Source organism: Daktulosphaira vitifoliae, unplaced genomic scaffold (assembly GCF_025091365.1).
Source record: "Daktulosphaira vitifoliae isolate Bord-2020 unplaced genomic scaffold, ASM2509136v1 Scaffold_1, whole genome shotgun sequence".
In the NCBI taxonomy this organism is placed as follows: Eukaryota; Metazoa; Arthropoda; class Insecta; order Hemiptera; family Phylloxeridae; genus Daktulosphaira; species Daktulosphaira vitifoliae.
The window spans coordinates 86,611,382-86,639,097 of NW_026099572.1; the positions used below are offsets into that span (position 1 = coordinate 86,611,382).

The 27,716-nt window shown below is 26.1% G+C and overlaps 3 protein-coding genes across 11 annotated transcripts; 1 reads left to right on the forward strand and 2 right to left on the reverse strand.

Moving 5' to 3' along the window:
* On the reverse strand, nt 1-3,277 carry LOC126893723 (eukaryotic initiation factor 4A-like). Of its 2 annotated transcripts, XM_050664174.1 has the most exons (5): nt 3,110-3,277; nt 1,650-2,028; nt 1,048-1,423; nt 942-988; nt 1-902 (listed from the first exon to the last, which is right to left on the reverse strand). In XM_050664174.1, exons 2-5 carry the CDS (start codon nt 2,013-2,015, stop codon nt 462-464), a joined length of 1,230 nt encoding a protein of 409 aa, XP_050520131.1. In that variant the 5' UTR covers nt 2,016-2,028; nt 3,110-3,277; the 3' UTR covers nt 1-461. The 2 variants fall into 2 exon arrangements, with proteins under 2 accessions (XP_050520131.1, XP_050520130.1); XM_050664173.1 differs by having other exon boundaries at nt 1-988.
* An 8,927-nt stretch (nt 3,278-12,204) lies between these two features.
* LOC126893718 (eukaryotic initiation factor 4A-III-like) lies at nt 12,205-19,962 on the reverse strand. 3 transcript variants are annotated; one of them, XM_050664163.1, is made up of 7 exons: nt 19,771-19,961; nt 18,753-19,297; nt 17,624-17,770; nt 15,808-15,876; nt 14,443-14,787; nt 12,906-13,269; nt 12,205-12,850 (listed from the first exon to the last, which is right to left on the reverse strand). In XM_050664163.1, exons 2-7 carry the CDS (start codon nt 19,287-19,289, stop codon nt 12,369-12,371), a joined length of 1,944 nt encoding a protein of 647 aa, XP_050520120.1. In that variant the 5' UTR covers nt 19,290-19,297; nt 19,771-19,961; the 3' UTR covers nt 12,205-12,368. The 3 variants fall into 3 exon arrangements, with proteins under 3 accessions (XP_050520120.1, XP_050520121.1, XP_050520122.1); XM_050664164.1 differs by having other exon boundaries at nt 18,753-19,314; XM_050664165.1 differs by lacking the exon at nt 17,624-17,770 and having other exon boundaries at nt 19,771-19,962.
* Nucleotides 19,963-20,052: 90 nt separating this feature from the next.
* On the forward strand, nt 20,053-27,038 carry LOC126893716 (uncharacterized). 6 transcript variants are annotated; one of them, XM_050664158.1, is made up of 8 exons: nt 20,053-20,131; nt 20,230-20,302; nt 20,362-21,034; nt 21,415-21,609; nt 21,687-21,893; nt 22,181-22,711; nt 25,781-26,144; nt 26,201-27,038. In XM_050664158.1, exons 3-8 carry the CDS (start codon nt 20,435-20,437, stop codon nt 26,698-26,700), a joined length of 2,397 nt encoding a protein of 798 aa, XP_050520115.1. In that variant the 5' UTR covers nt 20,053-20,131; nt 20,230-20,302; nt 20,362-20,434; the 3' UTR covers nt 26,701-27,038. The 6 variants fall into 6 exon arrangements, with proteins under 6 accessions (XP_050520115.1, XP_050520117.1, XP_050520118.1 ...); XM_050664160.1 differs by having other exon boundaries at nt 20,060-20,302; nt 25,781-25,877; nt 25,944-26,144; XM_050664161.1 differs by having other exon boundaries at nt 20,060-20,302; nt 22,181-22,339; nt 22,424-22,711.
* The last annotated feature ends 678 nt before the right edge of the window (nt 27,039-27,716 follow it).

Here is a 27,716-nt window from a genome sequence, read left to right on the forward strand (position 1 = left end):
GTACATCTAAATCATAATAATTCATTTAAGTATATGGAATTTTTATATTTAAATTATAGAATTTTGATTTATCTAATTACTATTATTCTATTAAACTACCAATTTTTTGAACAAAGGATAATACTGAAATTAATACTTAATTATTCATTAGGAACAATTCTATGAATTCAAATACAAGTCTTTAAAAATTTTATAGTAAGTTTTATTTAAAATCAAAATATTCCAAATATTAATAAAATGTGCACTTTTCATTTTCGTTAAATGGAAAAACGAAATAGTAATCTTAAGGTAGCAAACATACACAGTAAAAAGGAAAAATAAAATATCGGATTTTCAATTTTAAATATTTTGTTTTACTTTATATATAAATATGTATATATATATATATTATATAAAAATTGAATCGTTTGAATGCTTTTTCACTTCTTTCAAAGTAAACTACTCACAGATACGAAGCATGTCTACAGCAAATCTGCCACATTCTGTGGCATCTCTAAAACATGTGTGTTGTAAAATGATTCAATGTCCTTCATGGCCCTTTTATCATCTTCAGTTATGAAGTTAATAGCAACTCCCTTACGACCAAAACGGCCCGAACGACCAATTCTATGTATGTAATTTTCGCGATTGGATGGTAGGTCATAATTTATAACCAATGACACTTGTTGGACATCAATACCTCGAGCCAACAAATCAGTAGTTATCAACACACGACTTGAACCTGAACGGAACTGACGCATAATAAGTTCACGTTGGCGTTGGTCCATTTCTCCATGCATAGCAGACACAGTGAATGTTTTCAAACGCATATTTTCAGTTAACCATTCAACTTTACGACGAGTATTACAGAATATCACAGCCTGGGTGATGCTAAGCGTATCATACAAGTCACATAATGTGTCAAATTTCCATTCTTCTTTAGTTACATTAATGTAAAACTNAAATTTCCATTCTTCTTTAGTCACATTAATGTAAAATTGTTTAATACCTAAAAAATAAAATTGATTTAAAAAAATTATTTTAACTAATTCAAAGGATAATAAATACCTTCCAATGTTAATTCTTCTTTTTGCACCAAAATACGTACTGGATTTCGCATAAAGTGAGTGCTTACTTCCAAAACATCTTCAGGCATAGTAGCTGAAAGCAATATAACCTGAATGTCCTCTTCAAGAAACTTGAATACTTCTTTAATCTGATCCTTGAAACCACGAGACAACATTTCATCAGCCTCATCAAGTACAAAAATTTTAATAAATTGTGTACGCAAAGACTTTCTAGCAATCATGTCATACACACGACCAGGGGTACCAACAACTACATGGGATCCGGTATCCAACTTGCGCATATCATCACGAACATTAGTTCCTCCAATGCAGGCATGACATTCAGCCTTCATGAAGTCTCCCAAAGCAATAACCACCTAAAAAAAAAAAAAAAAATTTTTTTTTTATAAATGAATATAACTCTGAACACTTGTTGATTTACCTTTTGAATCTGTTGAGCTAACTCTCGGGTAGGTGCCAAAATAAGTGCTTGGCACTCATTCAAGTTGGTATCTATCTGCTGCAAAATGGAAATTGAGANAAAAAAAAAAAAAAAAATTTTTTTTTATAAATGAATATAACTCTGAACACTTGTTGATTTACCTTTTGAATCTGTTGAGCTAACTCTCGGGTAGGTGCCAAAATAAGTGCTTGGCACTCATTCAAGTTGGTATCTATCTGCTGCAAAATGGAAATTGAGAAAGTAGCAGTTTTGCCAGTACCTGATTGGGCCTGAGCAATAACATCATGTCCCTTAATACATGGTAAAATTGCACGTTGCTGAATTGCAGAAGGTTTTTCAAAACCATACCCATAAATACCTCGCAACAGTTCTTCTTTCAAATTCATCTCATCGAAATTGTCCACAACTTCTTTCCAGTCGGATTCGATAGTTCCGCCAACATCCATTCCCGGTGGTCCCGAGTACTCATTGGTTTCATTAGACGGTCCATTTTTCGTTTCATTCATTATTTATTAGATTCTAAATTGAATTGCATTTTGTTAAAATTAAATAAACTAAAAAATACTTCAGTATATTCATTGAATAACTTATTAAAAGTAAAACGAAATACAAAAAAAAATAATTTTTTATAATAAACTACAAATTAATATAGAGTGGCTTGAATGTAACATTTCAAAATACTTTAAAACATATACAATAAATTATGATACCTAAAAATTAATTGAATTATCTAAATACTGATAAGATTCTTAGAATTAATAAATCTATGAAAATGATTCATATTAACTATAATAACAGTATGTTCAGCTAAATATTGAGGGAATGTATTAATATAAAATTAGTAATGTAACTTAATTTTTTATCATAAAAATCTGTTTGTTGGAGATAATGGAATGTTGAATTTCTTATAAATACACTAATTATATGGAAAAAACTTTGAATAAATTGCATTTTTATTATACAATGCAATTAAACTTTGTATCATACATATTTCATTCACCATATAGAATTTAAACAATAAATACTACAGCATCCGATAAAATAAATCATTTCTGAAGCAACAAAATTTTTATCATTACAGAGGAATAAGTATTTTTCAACAGTAAGTGTAACCCACCAAAAGTTAATTTTATGCAATATAATATTATATGTAACGAGTTCAAATAAATTTTGATATCAATTAGTATTGAATATACCTACTTAATGAAAATATACCATGGTTAAAAAAAATTATTTAATTTATATTCATTAAACCGAGCTATATAAGAATTAATTACAAAAAAGATTAAGTCACTATGATACAAAAGAAAAAAATGATAGAATACATCTATACCATCCTCCTACCGCTTAACCTATAAAACTCTCGAAATTTGGATTCTAAGCTTCTAAGTTTTGTAAGAAAAATACCGAAATAATTAATTAATCTACTTTAATAAGTAGAATTATTAATTTAAATTGAAACCGGTTAATTAATCCTATGGTACCCATGTTAGTGATTACTCATGTGATGTGGCTACAAGAAGCGGACACCATATCAGACATCAAAAATAAGTAATAAACAACTACTATATATTAAATATTAAAGTGCATTTGTACTTACATACTATAAAATCGTTTATAGTCGCAAAACGAATAAATGTATCTACTGAGAACACATTTTGACAATTAACAATGTGGAAAACGCTTACAGTACATGTGATTTGACCAGAGGAACTCTGAAGAGAGAGACCGGGGACGGGTAGAAAGAGCCCAATAGTATATCGTGTATAATCGACGAGCGTTGTCGTTTGGGTTAGGTTAGAGAACAGTGTGACCATTAGACACATAAACAAGCTATATTCCAATCGATAACAAACTGTAGTCTAGTAAAATCATGTTCCCCCCATTACTTTTCTAAAAATATTAGGGATCCGAGATAAATAGTTGGATACACTGCTTTATTACGGCGTTAGCGTAGTTGTTGATAAACAAAATAAATGACATAATGAATAAGTCGGTACATGCTTCAAATATCACACGCCACCTTATTCTTGTAGTATCGTAATATCTCGACTTGGTCGTCTCACTATAAACATAATTTTTGTAATCGAACCTTAGGATTTCCTAACTAATGAAGTTATTTGAATTAAAAAAAAAATCTTTTACATATACATTTAGTTTTTTTATTTTGTATCACCTACATAGACGCATTTGAATAAAGTTAAGGAATCCTAATTACATTCTTTTCCTTCAGTATTTCTAAGCTTTAGCGTAAAACTTACTAGGTATTTATATTGCTTTGTAGTCAATTAAGGAACAAGGTTTTTAATTATATATAATAAAATTCATTAGAAGCTACATCGATACAACTTGATCTAAACGTTATTGACAATTCCACGTTGTTTAATTTTCTATTTATTATAATTTTAGTAATTTATGGGAACAAAAATGAATTCTAGGTTTTTTTGTTGGTATTATATAATATGTGACTTAGATGAAGATTCATTTTTGCCGAAAATTTCAAGTTAATTCAAATGACAAGTAATTTTCAAAAGATTACGGAAGTATTTACTAAGGGTCAAACCATCGAAATGTTATTAGGTTCTAAAATTTTAGCATTAGATTTTACTCATCAAGCAACATTTAACAATGTTTAAACAGTTTTACTAATGAGTGCGAATAAAAAATAAATCATACTTAGGATCTAATTAAAAACTATAAAAGAAAATGTAATTGAATAAAATAGAATATATCATTGCTTATTATTATATTTATAATTAATGAATATACATATATATACACGTGTATAAATGTAATATAATTATAGTGACTTGATCATAGTCGAATCCAAGTTGTCAGTCAACTCGTCTGAATAGTTTTCGTTTCAACCATTGTGTGTGCAAACCAGGGGCCCATGCGTAGTTTATGCATTCTTGCCTATAGTTGGTTCGTCTATAGCTGATTTTATATTATTTATACCTCATAGTCTCCTGATATATTGTTGCCCTATTTGACGAAACTCTGTATCCGTATTAGCATAAAATCAAGTGATGAACATGGGATTTTTTTTTGTTATGTAATATTTTTTGTTTATACTTCATGTGTTCTTAAAACCTCTTTTAAATTAAAGTACAAGGTTAGATCATACATCAAAAATACAATTTTAAAATTCAACAACAATTTTCAAATTATACAAAAAAATGTTTCCTTAATAATTTATATTAATAATACCTTTATTATTACTATATATATATATTTTTTGAAACAAATTGGCGTAATATGCCCAATGGTATTACGCATCTTACATTTATCAATGAAAAATTTATAATTTGTATTTTGTATTACATGTATATAAACATTTGTCATAATACTCTGAGTGTTCGTTTATATCGAATATCATCGTTTACTATTCAACTTCGTACGCTTTTTTATAAGCCGTGACCTCGTGTTGTCGTCGGTACATTTAAATGCGATATTGATTTATAATTTTGCGTCGAGATTTTATTTATAAAAAGAGACATTATAGAATTTTTGTGTGTGCGAATTAACACAATTTAAGAAATAGTTTCTATAATACTTAACTTTCTGACTATCGATGATCTTTACACAAGCCTTCTATAAGGAATCATTAAATTCATATTAACCCAATTATTTAGAATTAATAATCTGAGTAATTTATTTATTTATTTATTAATGGATATACACCCAAATTGGGCTCAGAACAGTTTGCATAATCAATACAGGTAAGATAACAGATAAGAAAATAGATTTACAAATTAAAATCAGTTAATACAGAAAGTTATTATACAATTATTGATAACCAAGGAATTTAGAAATAAAAAACTACTTAAACTTATACTAATTCAATTAATTACATAAACATCTACAATTACCCTGGCTAAGTTATCGTAAAAAAAGTCAAAATTATTTATCGAGTTGCCTAAAGTTAACATTCTGTTGATCGGTGCGAAAAGACTGTAGTTTTGATGGTAAGTGGATGTATAGAACGTTTGTGACACACGAGTTTTAGTTTGAGGGATGTTTATAGGTATTTGTCTAAGTAACTTCAGCGATATATCGGTTTTGCCTGTTTTAAATGAAAGTATTGGCAAGAATCTATTCTGGACGCGTTCAATCTTATTAATTAAATTAGTTTGATATGGATTCCAGATAACTGAGCCATATTCTAATATGGAACGGACTAAAGAGAAATATAATATTTTTAATGAACGATAGATCAATATTCTCTTTAGTAATTTTATTAATTTTTTCGCACTTTATACTTAAACAGGGTCTCGAGGGTCAGATTACTGTCTCGTTGCCTCAGTGTCCTATTAAAGGTGTTTACCAATTAATTAGTCTTTATTCCTCAATAAAGAGAATCTACATTTGTTTCTTTGTAACTACTTGTCTTTATTGTTCTATGCCTATGGACTCTACGATACCAATAGAGATATAAATATCATATTTTAATAAACAAGTAGTAACACAAAATAAACCATCATAGTGATAAACTTAAATACTAAGTAACTTTTCCTTTTATTTTGAGTTACTACAAAATTTATTACTTATATTACCCCTAGAACCTTTCAAATAAAATATATAAATGCTAGAAGTTATGAACCTTGATAATGGTAAAGTCATAACTTCATATCTTTTTAACAAAAAAATATTTAAAAAGTAATATTTTCATTGAAAAACTACTCATTAAGTTAACTATTATTTAAATGATACCTAAAGATTGAGTAAAAATACATTTCAAACTAATAAAAATAATTTAATATAAAATGATTATTAAAGATATATCTTTTAAAAATGTAGAAATAAATTATTTATATATACAGAAATAAAAATCGTACTTAAATTATGGTTTCGGTTTCAAAACTTGTATTTTAGGTTTTTGTTCCTAGTTCTCTTTTTTTAATCATCAACTAGGGAGCACATCCCTATAGCCGATCCTGTTATCAGAATTTGATTATTGATAATTAATTTACTAATACTAATACTTAACTGATTATTCATTGTAGTCTACATACTTAAGCAGAATAATTTCTTGAATACCCTGGGAATATTACTTTATCTAACTAAAAAAATATATATTAATGTATCTAATTGTATAATTTATATAGTTCAATACTCTAGGATTATGAAGAATGTGCATCTATTCTAATTACCAATATTTTAATGTAAAAATTAATTTTTCAAGTATGAGGTGTTTTTGTATTTCATAACATAGTTAGGAATACTTTGCAAAAAAAGGAATTTTACAATGCAAAATGTGAATATTTAATATTTTAGGGTATTAACTTTGATTATTTTAATAGTAAATTATTTTATTTAATAAATAAAATATGAAATAACTTTATAGTTAACTTAATTAACTATAAACTATGGGTCGGAGGTTTTTCCACTACACTTAAAAGACTAACAACGAGTAGTCAATCCACTGAACGTCGATTACAGACATGATTTTATTATATATATATATATATAAAGTAATAGATTTAATACATTAACAAAGACGTAAAACGTCATCCAGCCATCACCCAACCAACACTGCCACTTGATGTCGAAGGATCGCCGAACGCCTCCCAATAAATTCTTCTTGGAAGTATGGAATGCCAGCCCCCGTTGATCTGCTGATGACTGCGGTCCACTCGCGTAGTAGCACGTAACGGACGAGAGGAACTGTTGGTTTTTCGCCTAAACAGGCCGATACAAACCGACCGACAAAAAAATACGACAGCTCACTTGCAACGAGTCATCAGATCCGACGGTACGACATAACCACCGCACACGCACTACAACTGGGGCGCCCATTGTGTCGGACACAACTGCTTGGAGTGTCGTAGGTCAAGCGGAGGGAGGTGGTGATGACAAGCAACGTGGAGCTGTGACCGGACTATACATGTAACTTTTGAACTGTAATCCTTAACTGGCCTTATGTTACGGTCGAGTTAACGCAATAAAAATTGTATCCGAATTCATGTTATGTTTGAAGGTACGGTTCTTTCGAGTTAAGAATAATATTGATTTAAAAACAAATTTTTTTTCTCACGTAACTTTTTTGTTGCAAATATCTCATGAAAATATGACAAAAAACTTATTTTCTGATTGCATTAATGTTTAGAGCCCTCAAGAAAAAAATTCTGATTTTAACACTGCTTACACACAATAAACTATTATTTTGAATGTTTTCCAAAGTAAATAGAGACATTTATGTTATTTACAAGATGAAAATTACTAAAAAATAATCGTGCTAACTTGTGTTTATTTAAATCAATATTATCTATTTATGTTAAGAAATATATCGTGTGTGTACGTTTATTATTGCGACAACCGCTAACTAATAAAAAGAGCATATTGAACATGTGTAAAAAAAATATTTACTTAAACAAATGACGTGTACTTTAATGAATTAAAAAAGTTTACAATTAAATAATGTATATTTTATTTAATGATCGACGAGATCTTTATTGAATTAGATATTCACAGAAATGAAATCCTATTATCTAAATTATTGATTAAACTGTGATTAAAAATAGATATTAAAGCATCTAAAATTTTTTTTTCTGAGCCTTCTTAATGACACCATCAAATGTTGAATCTTTCAAAATTTAAATAGTGTAAACATATAATCAACTAAATTCCAAAATAATGCTAATTAAGAAAAATAATGGTAATTTTTCATTACTCTATGTATCTATTAAAATAATAATATTTAAAATAGTCAATTATTCAAGTCTTTAAATTACTATATATCATTTAGATACAATAAAATTATTGCTATATTTTATTTGTTAGTTTCGATTTAATATAGTTTTAGATATTAAAATATGTCTATTAAAGTGATTTTTAGTTATATAAAATTATTTTTTTTTAAGAATTTCTTTAGTGTCGCTCCTCATATATTTTGCATGTATAATAACATTTTAAGTTCAATTTTGCAATTGACCCTAAAAAAATGTCAAGTCGATAAGATGACTTTAACTTATGCCTGCTCTAGGTTGTAAGTTGGACAATATGAGTTGTTTTTTAGTTATTTCTGCTCCAAGCGTTCGTGAAATATAACAAAAAAATCTATAAATATTTCTTTAATACTTCTATTAATTTCAAAAAAATTGAAAACATTTTGTGTATTCTATAATTTTCCAGAAAAACTGATGGATTCATAAAAAAAGTTATAAGTGCCTAATTTCTTAAAAAATTTATATCTGTTAAACACACATCGGTCGAATGCGCTGTCGAGGAATTGTATATTAATTTGCTAACACCATTATGGGTGTTGTTGTCAGTCTTCTCTTTGTGTCTGCATTTTCCCTGCCATCTTAGTGCGTTTAGATATAAGCTAAAGCATCTTAGGCTTGCGAATCCATAGTATTTTTGTTGTAAAAAATGATAGTGATGTATCATTATAATATTATAATATTATAATAATCGAAAAGGTGATGCTTTTCGATTATTTTTATTTTCTGAGATATATCACAGTACCGTTCATTGCATATGGTGCACGTTGGTCAGCTAATTGCATTCGACTTCAATTGATCCATTGAATATTCAACATTATCATCAGCCATTACAATTAACCGATAAGTATGTAACTTGTTCATCTTCAATTTAAGATTTATTCACATTTGTAATTTATTATTTGTTTATATTAGCGTCATTGTGGCATATGATTTCACGATTTATGTATGATATATTGAATTGTTATATGTTTTAAAATTCATTCTACATTCATTCATACAGTCCACTACCCTTATTCCTTTTCCTCGACATAGCCTGACTTAAGACAAAATAAAACAACGAACCGATGAGTACCACCGGGTGTTGTGTTTATACAATATCTATAATTCATATTGCATATTTTTCCTGCGAACGCTCTTTTACGAATTATATGCAAATAACCAAAAACAAAATTTTAATCCCTTGCAGACACAGGTTAAAATTGTCTAATCGACTTCGATTTTTTATTAGTTCATTTTTACATATATATGAAGAATTTTGGAGAAAGAGACAAAAGATTTTTTTAATTTAAAAAATAATATAATAAATACATCCTAATTGTACATTAAATATACTCAAAAGTGTACTTAATGTAAATTAAATATACTCAATTAAAATAATAATTATAAATAATAAAAAAAAAACATAAGAAAGGTAGTGTTTTAAACGAATTTACTTAAAAAGATCAGGAATTGCTGGAATTTTTTCTATATCATCTAAGAGTTTGTCAACTTGACACGATTCTCCATCGTCTGCTACATAACTGGGTGGTATTAACTTTGGATGTTTAACATATACCTTGCTGTAGACGGAAGCAAAATTACGTCCAACTCAAATTCTTTATGACAAGATTTCATCATAATTCTTCTCATACAAAAATCTTCAAGACACATTTTGAATTAATCAAGAAACACACAATAGAAAGAAATAATTACCCAGAGAGAAAATTATATTCGATCGTATTGAATGAATTGTTTTTTACTTTTATTACAAACTATTATAAAGTATTTTGTTTGTTGAAACATCACTACAATAATCATTTAGTCGATATTTTTAATTATATCAAACTAATAAGGAAATTGCATTAATTATGATTTTACTTATTACTTAATTGGGTAATATTTAAATATTATTGAAGATTTCCAGTTTATAAAATTGATGATAACCTACAACAGCAATCTATTTCAGTAAAAATAATAATAACTTATTAATAGTACAATATTCATTCATGATAAATGATAGAAAAATGATTGTTATTTATAAGTTTTTTTTATTACCTCGCCAGAAAACACGTAAAACAATTTTATTTTTCTACAAAACTAATAGAAAATTAAATTTCAAATAACTTTTATATGAAAATTTTTTTTATAACTTGAACGGTTCATCGTATATACTTAAATTGCCAAAATATATGAATTTTACTGGTAAACATAATATTTATGGAACTTTTGACTTTTGACTTATCGGGACCAAATTTTGCACAGTTTATTTTTACATGTATTAGAACAATTTTTTGGTGCGCGTAAATCGAATTTTGAAAATTTGTATTTTAAGGACCACCCTAATATACATATTCATTCGTAGACATAAAATATATGTGTAGTAATTGAATAAACAAATTATATTTTTTTGTATCATTATAAATATTGGTAATTTTAACTTCGATGCGAAGCTGAGAAGGTATTGGTTTTACTAAGATGTGTTTATTTTTTTTTTGTGTCTGTTACCACTTTTTCTCAGCTCTCACCGAACCGATTTCTTTCAATGATACGTCAAAAGATTACAAATCGTATCTAGTCGAAGACATTACCCTCAAAAATTGAAAAAAAATCCCTTGTTCCCCGTAAATGGGGAAAACCTCCAAAAAATTACAAATTTAAAAAACGCTAATTTTCGAAATTTTTTCTACTTAAAATTGCCATAACTTTTTTAAAAATAACCAAATAAATATAATTCTTTATTTTTATAGATTCATGATGTCTTTACCTATCATTTAGTATATATTTTTTTCATATCTGACCCTTTATCTGCCCACAGGGGGGATTTAAAATGACAACTTTTTCACAAAAAATTTATTTTTTCAACTTGATTTTTGAAAATGTTCCGGAAGGTCTGACACTTTTATATATATCTTAAATTAAAGCTAATGTAATATACTTTATCATAGGAAAAAAAAATTTCGCACTTTATTTTGTCTTCACGGTATAAATGATTTTAAATTTTACATTTTTAATTTTATAATGCTACAATTTATTGAAAAGTGTATGGATCAATACAATTTTTTCATGGGAAATAATAATTATATCCCTCTTTTATTCGATATACTTTATATTAATCAGGATATAAATAAGGAAATAACAGGTCATATAGCTTTTAGAATAATCCATCAATTTTTTAAAATTAAACAGAATCTAAGATTTGCATCGAAGCGTTTTTTATGATAGTGACTTTAATCATTGTCAGATATCATAATACTTGACCCAACTATGCCACGTCACCACTGTGCCGTGACCCCCCTGTGTGGGTCTTTTTTATTTTAATTATCCCGAGTCAATTAACTGCTAAATTCCAAAACTATTCTACTTGTATATATTTAAGTATAATATTATTATGTATATTTTTTTGAAAACCGAGATTTTATTATATTGAGTTTTATTTTGTTATCTTTATTACTTCAATCATTGAAATGAAAAATATCTTCTTTAAACTGGTTGTTATATACCAAGTAAAAAAATTTAAGTAATTCCTAATGTTTATTAAATTTAAAGTGTTATAAAAGTACTAGAAATTAATAAAGCATAAAAAAAAAAAAAAATGTTCCATATTATTTTGTTTTATGCATTTTAATAACATAATAAAATGTATATTTCAAGGATTTTTTTATGATTAATCACATATAATACTAAACATTTTAGATGCACATAAATCTGGACTCTAATTATGACTAATGGCAAACATTATTACCAATAAACTATTTTCAAACTTAATTTATTAAATTTTTAATTCTGATAGAAATATCTAACTTACAACACTATTATAAATTAATTTAAAATTGAAGACATTTTAAATTTAATATTTTGAAAATTAACACCCAACTATATTTTAATAACAATGTTTTTAGTAATAATGTTATCATAATATTTATTCAATATAAATACATTAATAATCTAGGGTTCTTGACAAAATTATAAAAACACAATTTAATTAAAATAATAACCCATAATTTCCATTTATTGCATTCAAATAGTCATATAAAAGTACTTTTATATAAATAACATACATAATATCAATATTTATTAAAACAAATTTTTAAAAATTGTGAGTATAATATAAAAGTAAAAAAAAATATATCATTGAAAAAGTAAAGAATTTTATCACTTTAGTATATCTTTAGTATTAATAGGCATAGGTAACATTACACAGTATTGTTCAATACTATTTTTAGCTATTTCATCATTTTCACTGATAAAATTTATTATTTTAGTATTAGTTTTAAAGAACTTTAGTCTACTAATATACACTAAAGGATCTGTTGGTAACTCATAGTTTATAACAATATAACTAGGTAAAAATTCAGGAAATTCATTTTTTTTAATTGGATCAGTAGTTATAAAAATTTGTATGTTATGATCAACTAACAAAGATAATTTTTTATTACATTCATAATTATTCATGCTAGAATAATAAGTGGAAACTAAAAATCCTAAAGATAGCATTTGTTCACATAAAATTTGTGCTACATCTAAGGTATTACAAAAGATGATTATTGATTCTTTCTTTAATTCTTCACATATTTGACAAATTGTAAGAAATTTATATTCATCTAGTATACCCAATACATATTGACAAGGTAATCCTAAGAAAATAAAGTAGTTAGATAAATTTGGCAATTTTCTTAGACTTCTATGTACCATGAGAAATTTTAGGTTCTTCTTTTATATCATTTAAGAAAATGAATGGATCTTGCAAAGAATCAATATACATATCTAAAATTTGATCAATTCCACTCGAAGCTAATATTGTTATTTGTTTGTTTGCTACATGAAGCTTATTCATTATTTCTTCAATGACAACGTAATAAGGCATCATGTCATCTAATTCATACATCAGAATTGTACTAATAAATTCTGTATTCAATGAATTACAAGCAATCATATTAGATACACCAGCTGGTGTACCAACAACAACAAGTGGAACTACAGGTAGTTTTCGTGGTACATTATCTCCTCCAATACAAATTTCTAGATCCATAAAATTTCCAATTTTATTCATAACCTATAACAAATTTAGATTATTAATAAATAAATAAATAAATATATTAACAAATTTAGTTTAAAAAGAAAAAAATGAAATTTATCATAATCGTCATCATAGCCTCTATCCCAACTATTTGGAGTTTGTTCTATATTACTGATTTGATAGGATTTTTACACTGTCTATCAACTTAATGTAATATTGTTATGCCAAGGGAACCAGTATGGGGACAAGGTGTGTGTGTCTTTGTTAAAGTTACCATATGGTTACTCAACTAGAAATGAACAACAAACAGTGTAGCTGAATATCAGTGCTAAGATGGCAATTGAATGATCCACTGTGCCACATCATGATGAAAATTGAAATTTATAATAAAATTTTAATATTGACACTGTCATGTTCAAAGGGCGTATACCTAACAATTTTAAGAGCTAATTAAAACAATGTAAAATAATAAATTTTCAAAACAAAATGTTGCTTTTATTAAACGTAATTTAAAATAAAAAGTTGTATATTGATATACATGTAGAGAAGCTTTATGACTTTAATGATTGCATTAATAACTTCAAGAAGTTTTATTAGATGAACGGTTGATTAAAAATTTGAATGTCAAGTAAAAATTCATATACTGTATGTTGTCACTATTGAAATAAATTATTGCTGCTATCAGTCTTATAAAACCAAATCAATGATGAATTTTAATTACAAGTTTATCTTGTAGATGATGTTTATTTTACATCTAGTAGTCTATATTTACGTCTATCATGAATTTGATCTACATATAATTGTTTACTACATATTTATTAGACAACAATTATTTGAATATTTAAAATATATATTTCAATAGATCAATGATGTATATTATATATTTTTAATATTTATATGTTTAAATCATTTAATTTTATTTCTACACATTTGGTGCAATGCATAGTCAGGGATGAAGCCAAGGGGACCTAAGCCTCCAATGACATTATTTTTTTATAGCTGTAGTATTTCAATTATAATTGTTGAAACTAAAATATATTACTATGTTTAAAGTAAAATATTCTACATCCACGACACTGTACACACTTATAATATCACAAGGAAAAAATCAGTAATTATTTAACAATATACACAATTGTATAAAGAATTAATAATTATTCTAATATTCATTTTCATAAAATAAGAAATCAAAAAAAAATACTTTAATACCTGTTCTATTTGCAGAGCAATATCACGAGTTGGCACTAAAATGAGTACTTGACATTCCCTTAAGACAGGTATAATTCGTTGAAGCATAGGAATTAAAATCACTATTTGCCATTCCAAATTTGGTTTAACAACTAGTATGTTATCTTTTCCATTAACACAGTGTTCAATGAATTTCAACTGTGTGGTAGTCGGATTTATTACATAGCCAGATGAATAAATACCACGTAAAATATCAAACTTTAGATTTAAAGTATTTAAAGAATTTTGCTCCTTTTGGGTGGAATTATAATTTGTGTTATTATCAGAAGCTAAAGATTTTGTAATGGATTGTTCTTTTTCGTCATTCTAAATAAAAATCAAAAAATTAATACCTTTTCAGCTTTACATAGAAGCTAAAAAAAATATTGGTTAATATTTCAATAAATACATGTGTCTTTAGGAAAATTACATTGTTTTTTTTTTCAATTTCACTTTTATTTTAGATAAATTAAGGCAAGATATTAATAAATATTAAACTTCATTTAAATTAACTTTTAATAAAAATTTGATAATTTACTTAGAAATAAAGAGAACTTACATATATAAGATGTTACAATAAAAAAAAAAAAAAGGTAGCACAGTTGCGACACAGCAAAGTATGCATGTGAGATAGTTGGGACAAGTATAGATGATATCTGACAGTGATTAAAATCACTGTTCAAAGAAACGTTTTGATGTTGATACAAATCTGTAAATAGTGTTTAATTTTAAGAAATTGGTAAATTATTCCAAAAGCAAAATGTACTCCTATTTCCTTATTATAAATTTTGATATATAAATAAATATTTAATAAACTTAAATTTATTTAATATATCGTTGGGACAATTTTTTTTTTTTAACTTATAGTATGTAACATAAGCTTTAATTTAACATATATTTAAAGGATGCAGTATTCCTGGAACATTTTTAAAAGTTAAGTTGTAAAAATTGACTTTTGTAAAAAAATTGCTATTTCGAATTCACCCTGTTAAGGGTCAAGGTTTCAAAAAAAAATGATTACAAATGAAAAAAAAATATCTAAGGTGTCTACATAAAAAACAATTACTTTGATTTGTTCATTTTTGAAAAGGTTATGGTAGTTTTATAAGAAAAAAAAATGTCAACATATGCCAATTTTAAAAATTGTAATTTTTTTGAAGATTTCCTTCATTTACAAGGAATGAGGAAAATATTTCAATTTTTAAGAGCAGCGTCTTCAACTAGATACGATTTGTGATCTTTTGACGTATCATTGAAAGAAACCAGTCTGGTGAGAAATAAGAAGTGGTGACAAACATAAAAAAAAAAAAGTGGCATTAATTATTTAAAAAATAGCACATAACTTACTTGTTTCAATAAGAAAGAATTAGCTAAACATGCTTCATTTAAAGGTAGATCACAGTTATCAAAATTTATCTAAAAAAATAAATAACAGTTCATTATTAAAATCATATGTAATAAAAATATTATCTTTAGAAAATAATAGACAATATACCTACTAGATTACTATTTTTTTTAATTTTAATAACATTATATTTAGTAATTCCTTAATAATGCTTTACAAAATAATTTTGAAATTATAATAGATATAAAATAAGAATTTATCACTCGTGGGTAATATTATTTAAAATTAAAAATATATTTACAATATAAATTTTAAACTAAAAAAATATTTAACTCAAAAGTCACAAAAATGACTAAAAAAATAGCATATATGTATTTTAGGAACAATGTTACCATCATCAGTGTTAAATATATATGTATGTGTTTAATAACTTTAATTTTTGTGATTTTTTTAGTTAAATATTTCTTAGTTTTAAATTAATATTTAAATATAAGAGCTAATCTTTTATTTTTGTGTCAATAAGGATTCTTTATTGAGTTATGCTATGAAAAAAATTCATTTTCTACTATTATGCTATAAGCTATTGCTTTTGAAATGGTATTCAATTTTTTTCTACCATCAGGTTTGATTGAATAAAAAAATTGTTTTTTTTTATTTTATATTTCTCAATGAACAAATCTTTGAAGTTTAAGGAAGTTGAAAAAATAACCATTTATTTATATAAGGCACTAATATCATCAATCAAAATGTGCCATTAGTTCTTAGCAATGTAATGAACATACATTTTTGTCATATTTCTATAACCAGTAGTGTATATCGATATACGACATGATAATAATGTAATATTTTAAAAATAAGTAAGTTTTTCTCTCAATTGCCTTTAAAGCAATCAGTTTCAACTTAAAATAACTAAAACTTGTTGAAAACTAAATAAAATACTTTTTTTTCAGTTCAATAAATTTATAAATTACATAAAAAAAAAAATTGGTTTACTATTTGAAAATCAAAAGTTGATTCGAGTTTAGGGCATATGGGATGATAGCAGAAAATTAATATTTTGGGTAAAACAGCTTAATAAAAAACCATTATTGTTAAAAAATAAATAAAATGATTAGCTCAGATATTTTCGAAGATATTTCATAAAGCGTAGTTTAGGAATAATCCTGAATACAGGCTGACTGATTTATTATTGACCACTAAATTTCTTTTAAATAAGAATTTGTTCAATATTTTTTTATTTATTTAAGTAATGGTTATTTCTTAATTTATAAGTTGCTAAGTATTTTTAAGATCTATCCCTTATAAGGAGCATATAATTAGTATATGTCATTTTTTCGTATGCATCAGCTATTAAATATGTAATTTTGTTCTTTAGTTTTAGTCCTGTAGCACTTTGGGGCTGATATTATTTTTTGAGTGTTGAGGATTTGGTGTATAACAGCTGTTAATGACTCAACGATTATAAAATACGACTTTTTTTTTTATCTTTTTATTTTAAAGTTTACAATTATACATATATATATATAATTAGTTTGGCATAGTCAATTATGGTAATTTTTAAAAAAAATTTTATAGTTTATTAATGACTTCAAAAATAATCTGTAAATTTAGATTATACTTTATTTAAATTGATAGAATAAGTAAATTAGAGGTGTGGTATGGTGGTATCATTCAGTCACTGTCTAAGTGTAATTGAAAACTCAAAAGTTTCAGAGAAAATGAGGGTCTTATCAGAATTCAATCATCCTGTATATATATATATATAATGATCAAGAGCCAAATATAAGCCTAAAATAATTTTTTATAAATTAAAATTACCATATTTTTATTATTATTTACTGAGCATACAGGTTCAGTGGATTTAAAATTAGTTATGTCATTACTGAGTAATTTGGCATGTTTAGTATCATTAACTAATTCAAATCCTTTAATTGTTTCTGAATTATTTCCAACTTGAGAATCTCTCTATAAAGTAATATAATCATTACAATCAAATTGTATTAAGTTTAAAATACACTAATTATAATTTATCTTATAAGCCACTGTTGGGTAGTAACGTAACATACGCTGCTCATTACTTATAAACATTTTAAATAACGTCTAAGTAATTTAGTTATTTTTTATATCAAATATCGTATTTTTAATTAAGTTACAATTATTTAAGTTACGGCATTGAGTAATATAATATTAATTAAAATGCTGATTCAAAAATGTATAACTTACACTAGGGCCTAGAGAAGAGGGGCTAATTTTGCTTTTCCCAGTCTAAATTTTAAGTATACATCGGAATTGTTTGATCATACTCATACAAGACTGAGCCATACCAGCACATTTAAATGTTATTAATGAAACATAGTAAAATTCTAAATTTTAGTTGTGAAAATAAAATTTTATTTGATAAGAAAAATAATTTTTCCTCAAAAACTTGATAAATTGCATAATTTTTTACGTAAGATAAATTGTAATGGAAGCGAGTGTCTCAGAAGTATAGATCATCATAAAAAGAACAGTTTAAAGTTTAAATGTGTAGGCATTCTAGCACCGTTATTGGTATGATAGGTGGTGTTTAGGAGTTGTAAACCATCCCCCTTGAAAAACAATTAATGATGTGTGAATTTTTTGCAATGCAGAATAAAAAATGATTATTTTTTAAGTCATTAATATTTTGATGGTTAGCAATGCAGAAGAAAATTTTTGGGTAAGCAAAAAAAAAATCAAAACTTTTTTATTAAATAATAACCCCTCTTCTTGAAATTATTTTCGGGTTGTGTCACTAATTGTAACTATTTAGTAACACATTAACTTTTATAATTTAAGGTAATATAATTTGTTACTTATCTGTGTAAGTAATGTAACAGTAATAACATTATATTATTAATTTGTAACTATTAATTAAACATAGTTACTTGCCCAACACTGGATATAGCTATCAAGATAATATACTAACCTCAGGCACCACATTTAAAAAATCTTCTTCCGACAACATATCATATTGATCTAACAGATGAATACTGCCATCCAAACTTTTATTTTCATCTGGTACATCAACAGGTTCTTCAAATATTTTATTCAAAGTGTCAATCATAGTTGATTTTTCATTAAAATTTTGATTAAGTAAAACATCAGATTCTCCTAAAGAATTCATCAAGGTAAATAATTCTGGTTGCTTTAATAATACTTCGTTGGTTTCATTTATTGACTTATTCTTTGATGTACATTCAGAATTCTTTTTATCTAAATTTTTTTCCTTTAATATAGATTTCAAATAGTTTAAAGGTTCAACATCTTGTCTAAGTTGTTTAATCATATTTTCCAGCAATGCTATAGTTTTCATTTTCATTTCAAGATCTTCAATTTTATTTTTCAATTCTTCAATTGATAAACATTCATTCAGAACATTTAATTGTTTTTTCAATAAATCTTTTTCCATTACCAAAGTTTTTATTTGATCTTCCAAGTTTTGTTTACCTTTATTTGTATCCATTTTTAATCCTTAAACATTTAAGTTGCTATAAAACAGCCAATGATATCAAAATATTCCTTAATTATGCTATACTGAACCCTTATTATAATTTCTTTTAATTACATCAAGAAAAAATTCATGATTAAAGTCTTCAATTTACATAAAATTATATATTTTAAAATAATTTTTACTAACTAATCTTTTAGTTTAAAAACAGTAATTCTTACAATATTGATATATTGAAATATTTATCATGTATACAGGATCACTGCATCATATTATTTTAAATAAAATAAATTAAAAATTTATAAGAAGCTTGTCCCAAAGTTTTTATTCAATGGCCTAAACTTTTACTTCTCTATAACAAAATAGCCTTAAACTTAAAAAATATTTCGTGTAATTTAATTTAGTTAGTACTCTTGTTATATATATAATGTATACATTTTTTACTGTATCTCAATTTTTATAAAGCTAAGGACTCATTTTTATACATTAAACTTACCCGTGTAATAAGTAAAAACAATAAGATTTTGAATGGATAAAATTCAACGTATCTCTAACCTTTTAAGACGACAAAAATAATTGTTAAACAAAATCTTTAATACAAACATCAAAAACAGAAAGTTAATTAATATTATGTATTTACGACGTAATTTGTGGATTTCGTTGTACCGGCTGATACTATTATTGAGACGCAGTATTCAGAGATTAATGTTGTTCATTATACCATGATACTAGTGTGTTTAATGATAAACTTCAAGGTCAATCTATTGATAACATAATAAAATATAATTGATAATATAAATTACGAATTGGGCTTTATGAAGAACTTCAAAATTTGTTTGAATCAGTTGCAATTGCAAGTAAGCTTTCTTAAATTCTCGAAAATTGTTGATTAAATTTAAACGATTTCTAAATTTCACTTTGTATTGTTATACTAATAATGCATTTCAAATGGAAGCTGATGAAAGGGAGAAGTTTCATTTATGGTCCCATGGACTTATTTTGAAGAAAATTAGAGTGAATACTTAAATGTACGTGTTAGTTATTAACACCAATACCAATACATTCATTTTCTGTTATTATTTTACAGTTGAACATTACTATGGTTTGAAATTATTAAAGTTAACAAGTAATAAGTTTAATGAAACATTAAAAAAATTGACATGGATCACTTAAGTCAATTACAAAAAGAAATTATGGAGCTAAATTCTGAAAACAAAAATCTCCAAGAAAAAGTTGCAGTACTTAAAGATTGCTTGTCATTAGAAAAGGTTAAACAAAAAATATATGAATTGGAAAAGAAAGAAAAAATATTAGTACTGTTAGAGAGTAAGGTAGAAAAAATGAAACTTGATATTAAGCCACTTAAGTATTTAAGAACTATTTTATATCAACAACAAAATCATTTAATGAAAGATGATTTAAAGAAAAAACAATCTATTGAAACTATAACTGGATCATTAAATGAAAATAGCACATCGGATTTGTTGAGTGATGTTGATAGTGAAAGCAGTATTCGAGTATTATCTGAGTATGATATCATATCTGATGAAGAAATTATAAAAAATTACAATGATAAAAATCCAAGTAAAATTTTGTATTGTGATACACTTGACCAAGCTTCTCTCAAGTATTCTGAATTGAGTATCATACCAAATCCTAGTTTGGTAGAATTGACTAAAATTAATGATAGACTGGAAAAAACTAATACATGGGTACAAAATAATTATAATGACTCAATAATGTCTGATATTGATTGTAGCGTAAGTTATTTTCTTCTATAAATATAAATTCAATAAGTGGTGATTTTTTATTTTGGGAAAGAAAATTAATAAAAATCATGGACCCATGTTACTTTCTTTGCATTTTTTTATGAACAATCATAACAATGTGTTATGATTGATAGTTCTTCATTTCTGAATTTAATGGCAATATTTTTTTTACTGTGATATAAAATAAAATCATTCTCACATTTTACATATTTAATTAAATGTGATTTTTATATTTTGTAAATGATGTACATATTTTCCTGAACTCTTGATGTAAAACATTGTTATAATTTTGTATTTTAAATTTTAAAGTACATTATTTACAATACACGTTACTTTAATAAAAACATTTGTAAAAGTGATTATTATTCTAGTTTTTGGCATTGCCTTTACTTAATTCAAATCATAATGATAAATATTACCAAGAAATAAATGAGAAAACTGGAAAACTCCTATCATGCAATAGTTATACTAAAAGTACCCATTCAATATTGACAAATAATTCCAGGTTGTCTATGGATAATATTTCATTAAATACTGAAGATATTTTAGTAAAAAATATGCCTTATGTCAGTGAAATATAGTACAATTAATAACTTAAATAAATTAATGTAAATACTTAAAATGCATACTTTAATTTATTTAGGATGAACAGTCTTTAGTATTAGATATTTCAACCAAGAATAAAAAAATCAGTGTGATAGATAAAAATGTTGCAGACTTAGAATTTACAACAAGGAATGATAAAGAACAAAATAATAGTAATTCTTCTTCAACATATAATTCATGGTTGGAAATTAATGATGAATTCATATCCAATGAAAATATAGATATAGTGGTTGTTAATAAAATTGTATGTTTAATAATAATTATTAAACACAAAACATTTTTCAGTATTACATTTTCTCGTTTTCTGGATTATATTAAATTAATGTAGGGGTTTTTTTTTATATGTTTTTGGTCACCAAAAAATATTTTTTTGGTTATTGGTTCAAAAAACTTTTAATAAAAATTAAAAAAAATTTTATTTAGGATTTAAAAAATTTTTTTTTAATACTAGAATCTTGATAAAAACAAGTCGAGTTCTATTCCATAAAAAGTGTAATATAAAAGTAATAAATGTGTTCTTTCATTTCACAGAAACACAATAATATTGAAATAGAAGAATTAAATGAAGGTACCATAAATGATATTCAATATTCCATTGATAGTGAAAAAGAAAATGATACAATTACTAATAAAATAAAATTAACTGATATTGAGAGAAACGAACAAGGTTCAAATGGTGTATTAAATTCAGTAATTGAAACTAGCAACTCTGAAAACAATTCTAAACTATCAAATAGTACTCATAACTTATTGAAATTTGTTAACAACTTGCAGATTGAATCAAATGAAAGAAAAAAATTAGACGCATTTAACAAAATAAATTTAAAAAGAGAGTTGTTACATGGTATATACTCAAATGGTTTCAATGATCCATTATTACTTCAACAATTTTGTTTAAATCAATGTATTTCTGGATGTGATGCTATTTTACACTCTTATCCATGCACTGGTAAAACAATTATGTGTCTTATTTCAGTTTTACAAAGAATTGATACCTTAATGAAAGAATGCCAAGGAATTATTTTGGTACCAACTAAACAATTAGCACTTTCAACACAAAAGGTATTTTATATGTTTATAAAATAAAATAATGTTGGAGTAGAAAGTTAACACGTTGATGGACAGTCACTGCTATAGCAGTCATTGTGTTTTAAGTCGTAATTAGACTATAATTGCTATAACAGTGATATATTTAGAAGTCGTAAAATGACATAATTGCTATAGCAGTCATGTCCGTAATGTGTTAATTGTTTTTCTTTTCTTCAAATCAAATTTTTTTTTTTAATTAATTTTTAGAAATATTATGTTAAAATTCCTTTTTTAATATTTAATTCACTTGGTTTGTGGTAAAATTTAAGTCTCTGTGTGGACACTCATCTTGTAGCTAACATTAGTATATTGTTAATTGAGTGGTTTACAGTACAAAATAACTTTTTTTTTTTTGACTTAATATAGACCATTCAGGTCTTTCGCCGCAACCACCACTTCCCTCCATCTGTCTCTATCCGTGGTCAGCTCTTCACCGTTCAGGATTCCCAGCATATCCAAGTCTTTATGAACCCTGTCTATCCATTTTTGTTTTGGGCAGCCGAGTGGTCTTTTGCTCTTCGGCTTTCAGCAGGTGACTTGGCCGATTGTCTGCTGTCGACCTCGACATACATACCCTGCCCAGCTTATCCTTTTGCTTTTCATAGTAGCTATTATGTCTGAATCCTCTAACATGCTTATTACATCTTCATTCTTTCTTCACTCATATTCTCTCGTGTTTTGGTTTCTTATGGATTCAAAAATTTGTCGTAACACCTTTCTTTCAAATTTTGCTCGTCTGTTTTGGTTGTGGCTCAGGTTTCACATGCATATAACATTTCAATTGCCATTCCTATTTCTTCCATTGTTGGTTCATATATCATTTGTTCTACTGTGGTCGATATTGATCTACAGGTTCTGTTTGTCTTGTTTTAAGTAGTATCGTCTTAAACATTTCTCTGAATTTTTCAGCTATTTCGCTTTTATCTGTAATCAATGTGCCGTCTGGTTCTTTTAGGATGGTCGTTCTTGGTTTGTACTTGCTTTTTATGTTATTCATTTTTTTATATGAGACTTTGATGTTTCTTTTACAATTAATCCCTATTTTATTAATGTAGCTCTTTTCCCATTACCTTTTTTCGGTTCTTATTATCTTCCTAGTTTCTCATTGTTTGATTGCTAAGACTCTTCGATTAAATTCGTTGGGGGTTTTTATTAGTGCCATTCTGGCAGCATCTCGTTCTTCAAGGATTCTTATACATCTCTCGTTGAACCACTTTTTAGGTTTTCTTCTCTCCTCAAAACCTAGTATGTCTTTTGCTGCTTGCTTGATTGTTTTTTCTAGATTCTCCCATAATTGATTAAGCTCATTGTTGTTGTTTTCTAAATTTCTATCTATTGTTTCTATGTAATTCTGAAGGTTTGTGTTTTCTTTTAATTTCTCAACGTTGAACTTCTGGGCAACTCTTTTCTTTTCTCTCCACTTTACCGACAATCTGAGGTATACTTGGATTCGTACTAGAAAGTGGTCTGATATCCCGCAGATGTTTTTATAGCTTTTTACATCTGTTATGTAGTGTTCTTTCTGGAATCGATCATGACATGATCAATTTGATTTTTAGTTGTTCCACCGGGGACATCCATGTCTGTTTATGGATTATTTTATGCGGAAAAAACGTACTGCTAATGTAGCAAAAGATATTACTCTAACTCCATTGTCGTTCGAGTTATTATGGAGTCTTTGTTGTCCTATCATCAGTTTGTAACCTATTTTTTCCCAATTTTTGCATTAAAGTCCCCTAGTGCGATTTTGACCATATTTTGAGGTATTGTGTTATATAGTGCTTCTAGTTGTTTATAAAAATCATTTTTTGTTTCATCGTCTTAGTCCTCTGTTGGAGCATAGCAATTAATTATCAGTATTATACTGAACCATTTAGCTTGAATTTCCAAGAGGTATTGCTTTATGTTGTTAAGTATCCTGTCGCTGACTACGAAGCCAACTCCCCTTTCATGTCCTAATCCTCCACTGTAGAATAATGTTACTTTCTCTGTTTTGTGGTTGCCAAATCCAGGCCATCTAGTTTCTTGAATTGCAAATATAGCCAATCCGTATCTGTCAAGTTCAGATACTACTATTGTCAGTGTTCCGGTCTTGTATAAAGAGCGCATGTTTCATGTTCCAATCTTTAAGTTCTGTATATCTACATTTTTCCGAGGCTTTTGCGTTGGTTGTTTCTTAACAATTTTTTTTCCGAGGATGGGTGTTAGCCCATTGCTCAACCGCCACTTTGGAGGACCAGGCCCACCCAACCAATTAAGGTAAGGTGGGGCTATTGCAGTGCAATTAGCACTGGGCGATGTGATCGCCAATTTCCTTACGCCACAGCTAGGTTTTGCTAAACCCGTGACAATGGGTGTCAAGTAACACGCCATGTCCCCCTGGGGGTAAAATAGCTCTTATAAAAAATAGAAATTGTTAATCATTCTTAATTGGCTTTTATACTTCAATGTTTTAATGTTATCAAGCTGTGTCATTTAATAGAAAAAAACGATTCCTTTATAAGTTTTAAAATATACACTGATAATATATACATTTAGTTTAATTAAATATAAAGGAATATATTTTTATGATAATGTTTTATTATATTATATTTTAATTATATAAGTATAACTTGTATGCCATATATTGCTCATTAAACTTTAATTTTGGTTTATTTTTTTATAAGAATAATCTGTTAGCCTTTTTATTCACATCATCAGGAAAATTTTCCATTTTGATAATTCAACCATAAAAAAAATTACAAATCTCTATGACTACTATGGAGAACTATTAATTCATTTCTCAAAGCATCATTATTATTATTTTTTGGAATGATGGTAGATTCAAATATTAAAATACCTAATGTAACAAAATTTATCCATTAGAAGAAGAGATTAGTTTAAAAATAAAACTTGCTAATAGATGTTAATTGGAGTACCTAAAAACCTTAATAATATGGAATAAATGTTTTATTAGAATAAAGATTTAATATTTTAAGCTAGTATACTACATTAAACTATTTTCTTCTTAATTTTTTGTAATATAACATTTCTATTTTTTAGATGGTTAAATCTCTTGGGCGATTTTTAAAAGTCTTCACGTGTATTGGAAGTAAAAATGTACCACGTAAAGTTGCTCCCGTGCCACATGTAATCATAAGTATACCTCAAGACTTATGTTTAATGATAGATAATGGTTCATTATATTGCAACTTTATTAAAATAGTTGTTGTGGATGATGTTGATGATATGATAAATGATATCTCTTTTTGCAAACAAATGAAGCAAATATTATTATTTCTTCATAATGATCGACAGCTAATACTTTCATCTTCATCAAAATTAGAAGCCATGCTTGATATATTTTCCGATTGTATGAAAGATCCTGTTCATATGATTTTACCAGATATAAAGCCTTCATTAGGAGGTAAGGAAATAAAATATGTAAAGTATATTCTTTATTACATTAGTTTTTTCTCATAGATGTAATTCAGTACTACTTTTATGTACAAGAAGAATGGAAATTTGAAGCTTTAGATAAGCTTATTGAGGCATTAAATTTAAATAATATTATTGTATATTGTAATACATGGGATAAAACCCTTTGGCTAGCTGAAAATTTGCGTATTAAGGCATGCACTGTTTCAACTGTAAATAATGACATGGAGTTAAATCAACGTCAACTAATTTTGAAACGATTTCATTCTGGTTCAACTCGTTTGCTTATCACAAATAATTTGTTGAAAGATGATAAGTTTAAAAATGTAGAATGGTTAATTAATTATGATTTGCCTAGAAATGCTAAAAAGTATGTGCGTATGATAATAGGGCATTTTAGTCAAAGAATAAAGGTTATAAACTTCATCACAGAAAATGATACTGATAATAAAATAAATATTGAAACAACATTAAAAACTATGATGCTTGAAATTCCTCTAAGTATTAGTAATTTATTGGAGTCATTCAAAAGTAAATTACATTAATATAAATTTTATAAAGAAATAATTATAGATTTTTAATTAATCTGTTTAATATATTTTAAACTAGATTTTAATTTATCATGTTAATCATTGTTTTTATTATTAGATAAATACTATATAATATGTATAAAAATTTGTGTGTACATTATTTTATAGATGATATATATTACTTTTTTTATTTATTTTATGAATTTATGACTTTCTATGATAATAAAATTTTACTATTATTTTTTATTAATAAATATATTATTAACTTTTCTAATAAATTAAATATTTTATGTTCTTATGATTGAAGCTATAACATTTATTGTACAATAATTAAAATTAGGTTATTTTAGAGAACCTTTGTCTAAACAATTTTTTTATAGGTAAATAAATTCTGTTTGTCACTAAATTATACTTTTTAGTGATTTTAAAATTTAAATTTTACTAATTTATTGTTCTTATGATATTCTAGCACTCAGAAAAAAAAGTAAAAAATTTCAGTTTCAGTTTGTTATAAATGATTCAAAAATTATTTCAGTAAAATGATCTGAATAAAAAAAAGGCTAGAAAATCATGCAAAAATGATATGGCCGTTATACAACTTGTATTGTTTTACTAATCAAGCTGAATAATTTTTTTCAATCATGTATAACATAAACTCAATCTTCAAATTTTGGATTTTCTAAATATCATCAATCGATTTATTATATTATTATTGATCATGTTCATATATTTATTAATTAAAAAGTATACACTTGTTTTAAGTATTTTAATTATAGGTATGTACATAATAATTATATTTATCTGACATTTCATCAAAAGATAAAATTTTACTATCACGACATAATAGATGCAATATAGTTATTATCTGAAAATACTATATTATAATATATCTTTATATGTAATACAATAATTATATCTATTTTTTCTTTTACTCAGTTTATAGCCTATTCTTGTGGATGCCTCTCAATTGGTAACTTTTCGTAAAATTTGACAAAACTCCATCAGCTTTCTGACATTTCTACTGAAGTTAA